This window comes from Phaethon lepturus, unplaced genomic scaffold (assembly GCF_000687285.1).
Source record: "Phaethon lepturus isolate BGI_N335 unplaced genomic scaffold, ASM68728v1 scaffold18815, whole genome shotgun sequence".
NCBI lineage: Eukaryota > Metazoa > Chordata > Aves > Phaethontiformes > Phaethontidae > Phaethon > Phaethon lepturus.
The window spans coordinates 1-6234 of record NW_010541469.1 but is presented as its reverse complement, the minus strand read 5'-3'; the positions used below and the strand labels follow the sequence as shown (position 1 = coordinate 6234).

Sequence of the window (6234 nt, the reverse complement as noted above, 5' to 3'; positions counted from 1 at the left end):
TCCCTACTGTCAAATCATACTGCTATAAAAAACAAAATTGCTTTTTGTTTTGACTAATTGCTTTTTCTAATGACTTTTGAGAATTCAAACTTAGCTGCGAAATAAAACATTGGTAGTTAAAAATGAGACATAATAGACCAAAGTCATCATGATGACTGTGGAGGAATGTAGTGACATTCTGTTCATTTCAATTTTCATGGTAGTTTGGGCCCTATTCCTTGCGAAATTGAAGACTGACCCAGGAAGCACAGGTTCCTGTATGTCAGAAGAGGAGGGAGCTGAGTCAATCTCTTGGCCAGTCAGTGATGGAAAAACTTTGTTCTGTCCCCAGAAAAGTATGTTTAAAGTCAGTATCATCTCAGTGGTATAGGGAGAGGCATTATATGTATCTAAACATCTTTTGTAGTGAAAAGTTTGGGCATTGCATTAGTGATAACATCATTTATTTGAGTTGCTATACTTGTGCTCTGGTTTGTCCTGAACTGAAGCAGGAGAGGTTTGCTTATGTTTAACCTCTGGTTTTTATTTGTTTGTTTTGTGACTGTCAGATGAAAAGGTAAGTGTTACAGTAGCCAGTTGCAGTTTATTACAAGATGCTGCTCAGTGATATAGTCTGTCTTTGCTTGTATTAAACAAAAAGTTGAAAAAGCAACTGAAAAATACACAGATAAAATAATACCAATAAAGTAGTGCTTTTTCTGTGTATATATGTATAGATACACATGTATTCACATAAATCTATTTATCTTGTAGGTATAATAATAATATTAAATGAAAATACTTGACAATTAAGACATAATTTTTTATTTTACCCAACTCAATATCCTGGCTTGCCTACTGGCAAGACAAGATGGTTTCTGATTCAAAATTGAACTTTCTTGTGTGTGCGCACAGGAGTTTGGTGCCTGCTAAACTGTTTTCCTTAGGCTCTGGGACATGGAATACAGGAAATAGTCTTCCCCCTTGGCCTTGTCTTTCTCTGACTTGTCTCCCACATTCACACAATACAGCTGGTACCAGATACTACCATCTGGAGTGGAGACCTAAAAATCTTGACTCCTTCTTTCAAGTGTGACTAATGAAAGATGGAAAAATCATCATCCAGTGTCTTATTCCATGTAGACTATTGCTATCTTAAAAGAATTTGCTCATAATAAGCAGTGACACATTTTGGTTTTGGATGTTTGTTTTTGGATGTGGCGTAGATTACCTCATGGCCTACAACAGAGAAACATAGGCTCATCTCATAGCCTGCAGGAGACAATAGAGGAGGAACTTCTAATAGATTAGAATAACAGCAACATTTCTGTGATCTAGAGGATGAAAAGGAAAATGTATTTTTGACATAGTGGATGTAGTTTGTTGGTTTAGCCTACTATGAACTAGTTTCCTATCTTTTGCCTTTGGGACAAAAGCTGTTGTCATGCCTTTGGGTCAGCTTAGGAATCCATCACTGGAACAATGGACTTTGTAGACATTGCTGGGTCTAGATGTTCAGAAAGATATCTTGAAATAAAAAGACAAACCTGGCTATCTAGCTTCTTGATTTCATACTCCAAAAACCTGAACATTATTCTGTTTTGGAAAATAAGCATAGTGTTTCTGTTTTTTTTTCTTCTGGCTTATGTAGTGTTTCCGTGTAAGTAGTGTTTAGGTGGTGGAGTCACCATCACTGGAAGTGTTCAAAAAATATGTAGACATGGCACTTTGGGACGTGGTTTAGTGGGCATGGTGGTGTTGGCTTGATGGTTGGACTTGATGGTCCTAAAGGTCTTTTCCAACCTTAATGGTTCTGTGATTCTTTTTTTTTTCCTTCTGGATTATGTGTTCTTTAGAAATAAGACCTTTGATCTTGTAAAAGACTGCTGCTTCTGAAACAACTTTACTAACCTAAGAACATTATAAACTGCATAAGCTTTTATAAATAGGGTCAGAATCAAGCCCATTAACTCTTCTTAATTTGACATTGAAATGTTTTCTTGTAACTTTTTCCCCTATGTAAAAATAATTTTATACCAATTCCTTTTACTGGCAGACCAGATGATCTTGAGAAAGCCTTTGGCTTAGAAAAATACTCACTTGGGATGAAATAACTGAATTCTTTGTTTCCACATCTGCCCTCCTTCATCTGGATCCATTCCCTTGGTATTTTAATTCAGCTTTTGTAACTCTATTTTTCTTCTCATTCTCTACCTAGTTTAGGGTAGTTTTCCCTAAATCACTACTATCTAATGTATTCATGCACTAAGAGAAGAATGTAAATTAAAGCCTTTTTTTTTTTTTTTCTATGTTTTCTTCTTCTTACATCCTTTTGTGTTTCCACAGCCACAGAGGAGAACCACGGACAAAAGATACTGTAGCCTGTCAGAGGCTTCACAGCTGCAGTGTATTGCCGATAAAACAGGATTTCCCCAAGACAGGTGTCTTTGGGTATAACTTTGATTCTGTAGGTCTCTGCACTAGAAATCCTGTTAAAACTGCTTGGTAGTCTCAGGATTTGGCCATTTCAGTTCCCTACCGCCCCCAAAGCCACGAGGTGGCAGCAGCATCCCAAAGTTCAGCATGGCCACAGCACTCAGCATGGTCATCGCAGGCAAGGGTGGATAAGGAAGGCTTTGGGAAATAAGGGTAGTCAGAAAAAAAAATGGAAAAGGGAGGGAGGAAAGGAAATTTTGACTTGTTTTGAACCTAGTTTCATGCATTTTGATGAAAAATTTTCAAGAATTCTACTTCTTGAAAGAGAAAAATGCTGAGAAGCTATCAGTAACGCCGCTAAAATATACATAATATTTCTTAAATATTATCCCGCACAGTTTTGTTTGCTTTCTGAAAAAATACAGAGAGGGGGTGACACAGGTCATTTATTTTTTCTTGTGCCTACTAGAATCTCGGTGCAGATCCCAGCAGGGTTATATATGTCATGTGTTACTTTTAGTCCCTAGAGGTTCTTCTTCCTTGCTACAGAAATACTGCATGGAAGTACTTAGGAGAATGCCAAAGTCTTGCAGTGAGTGCCAAAACTGGCACAGGTTTTTAATCAAGAGAACTAGATTAAATTTACTAATGTGCAAAGTGTTATCCCAAGTCCTAGTCTGAATTATGGAGGCATATGCAGGACTTGAGAGGTTGTTGGCCCTGTGCTGGCCGCCTGTGGAGATCAATTTCATTCTTTGTGCAGTGAAATAATGGGAAGGTGTGTTGTTCAAAGCCCAGCTTGCTGCTACTCTTGGATCTAATAAATGAAGATATCAGTAGCATACCTGATTTCAGTTAAACAGTGTGCTGATTAAAAGTCAAGAGAGCTGTAATAAATATTTTCTAATGTAGCAAAATATGATTTAATTTCGTATGCATCTTAACACAATTCCATAATACTTTTTACTCCCTCTGTTTTTTTATTAGTCCTCTAGCTATTTGGTGAAGAGATTTGTGATGTTTATATGACAGAAATACTTGCAGTAACTTATCTCTGAAAAGTCCTTCTTTGTACTATTAACGGCTTGTAATAGTTATTAATTTTCTTTTCTTTTGCAGGAAAACTGCAAGAAACTTCAACCAACCTATGTGCAAAGCTGCCAAGACAACTGTGGTAGAGGTAGGAAATTGACACATTGCAAGCTCTATACCCCTGTAGTCAATAAGTTCCATTGTTTTGTGTGGTGTTCTGGGGACAGAGTTCTTTTCTTTACTCATTGGGGGATTTCATACCAGGGAGAGTGGTATAACCTTGTCTCCCTGGATTGCCTACTCCTAACACTACGATCTCTTTTAGTTCATCATGCTTCCTCAGTTTATCTGATCCTGGCCAGGACTTCTTGTTAGCTGTGATTAGCCTTTGAAAGGGAAACACGGCTACAGCCTTTGAATTTGTTAAATAAAATAATACATGGATGGAAGAAGAAATGTAGGCTTTGGCTGTGCTTGAGAAGATTCACATAAGACCTTATGAAAAACTTTCTGATAATAAGGATAAGTAAATAACAACATAGATTGGGCAAATCGTGGAGCTATCACAGTCAGTCTCTAATGAGTTAGATGAGTGTCGGTGCAGAATGAGAAACAGACATTTGGTTATGCCTTGAGAAAGAGGATGGACTAGATGATGTGGAAGTTTCTTCCAATTTTTTGTCCTTTTGCCTTGTCTGGAACAATAACGTTTAAAAACATGGAGCATCCTCCACTGGAAATATATTGGTGACTGGAGAGTTGATAAGACATAGCAATATCTAAAAGATAGACTGCTCTATTAGATTTTTCATCACTCTCTGGTAGGTTTTTTATATATGCTTAATAAAAGCTAAGTATGGTTTGACAGTAAGATCAAGACAAACTCTTTTAGTCTATTTCTAGTAAATTCTAAATGGAAGAAGCTTGTGTTTTTTCAGGGTTTTTGTTTTGGTTTTTTGTTTTATTTGGGGATTGGGTTTTGATTTTGTTTCTTTTTCTGTAAAATCTTATCTGAAAAATATATTTGTTGTATATACATCCCTGGGTAATACATTTGGGGACTTGAGTTATTTCTTTGTGTTTTACAAAACTATGACAAAAAATACCGTAGAATTTGTCACACAACTAACAGTGACAGTTCACTAACAGTACATGACTTTTCACAGTTGGTTTTCAAGAAAGGTTTAAAATATTTTTCCATTTAAAAGTGAAAGAAAGAATCTTTCATCATTCTCTTTCCTTCTCATCACTTGCCCTTCATACTTTGTTCAGTCTGGCGTTTAGAGAATTTAAGTAGATCAAAGCCTTCCACCTACATTCCATCTCATTCTCTCTTTCTGCTCTTCTATCCACGTGTGATAGTGTAGAATTTTCTTGTCAGTGAGCAGCAATTATGTGACATCCTTCTTGCTATAATTCCACCTAACAGTATTTAGTAGATCTGCTGTGAACTGTGTCCACCGTGAGTCATGCTGCGTTTTCAATACCATTTAAAAACTGAGAAGCTTTTTGCAAGATTTCACATTAATATTACTTTACAACTGTAGTTTTTTATGGAAAAAGTAACGGCTGAAGAGGCATAACCAGAGATTTAGGATAAGTAGATATTTTGAGCCAAATGCAATGCCTTATTGGCATAACTTCTAAGTGTCTTTCTTCCAATGTGGAGTTCAGAATGTTGTGTTTGGATTTAAGAGTTCAAACCCAGGGAATCAGGTGGAGATATCTCAGTATGTCATCTAGTACATCCTCAGTACTTGGCACTGTGAGCCTCCAGTTGTCTAGAACTAATCACTGGGGAACTAAGGCAACTGAAAAGAGTTTTGCCTGACTCCTTAGTTAACGTTGTAGAAAGCTGAAGGGTGAAATTCTCAATCCCACTTACAGGGAGAAGAAGAAATATTTTGTAGGGTAGTAATCCCCTTGGCAGCAGGGATTTCTAAATTCTGGTATGTGTTCCCAGCACTGTTTTTCACCCACTGACCATTTAATTTAATTTAAGCAGACAGTCCTAGAAGCAGTGATTTGAAGCCATCCTTGCTCCTTTCCATCAAACTGGCTACAAGTCAGACTTGTTTTAGAGTCATGGAGTGATTAATTGGGATTTGCAGGATTGTAGTGTCTCAGTTTGGTGCTCCCACCCAATTTTGAACATGGAGCTTTGTACCTGTTATGCAACCCGACTTGTGCTGCCAACATCTGCTTGTCTCACACAAAGCACCAAGCTGAGGCAGGTAATGAGCAAAAATTAGAGGCATAGTCCTCTGTGTTTCTGATTTTTGACTTGCTGAAATTTTTCTTTTAAAATTAATGCTATAAATGCACAGAAAAAGAGAGTTTTTCCTTGTAGCTACTCTGATGGGATATTTATTTCCATTTTCTGGTTATCTGTATACATCTAGTTTTATCCAGTCCTTTAGAAGCAACGTCTTTTTTATGAACAGAACTTCATTTGTTAACCTTTACATTAGAATGATGGTGCCAGGTCATTCACTTATCATAGAATCATAGAATAGTTTGGGTTGGAACTAGCTGGTCTAGTTCCTGGTCATCTAGTGGACTTGTCATCCTGGACTAGATGACTGGCTGGTCATCTAGTCCACCCCCCCTGCAAGGAGCAGGGACATCTTCAACTAGATCAGGTTGCTCAGAGCCCTGTCCAACCTGACCTTGAATGATTCCAGGGATGGGGCATCTACTTTGGGCAACCTGTTCCGGTGTTTCACCACCCTTATCATGAAGAATTTCTTCCTTACAATCTACCCTCTTTTAGTTTAAAAACACTAC

At 37.5% G+C, this 6234-nt stretch overlaps 1 protein-coding gene across 1 annotated transcript in view; it reads left to right on the top strand.

Annotated features, from left to right (window-relative positions):
- LOC104621300 (succinyl-CoA:3-ketoacid coenzyme A transferase 1, mitochondrial-like) overlaps positions 1–3595 on the top strand; it is a gene marked incomplete at its 3' end in the record, with an annotated part of 9510 nt that extends 5915 nt beyond the window's left edge. Inside the window, exon 5 of the mRNA XM_010287749.1 lies at positions 3535–3595. Coding sequence (XP_010286051.1) covers positions 3535–3595 — 61 coding nt within the window. The remainder of the gene's footprint in view (positions 1–3534) is intronic.
- Between the last annotated feature and the right edge of the window lie 2639 nt (positions 3596–6234).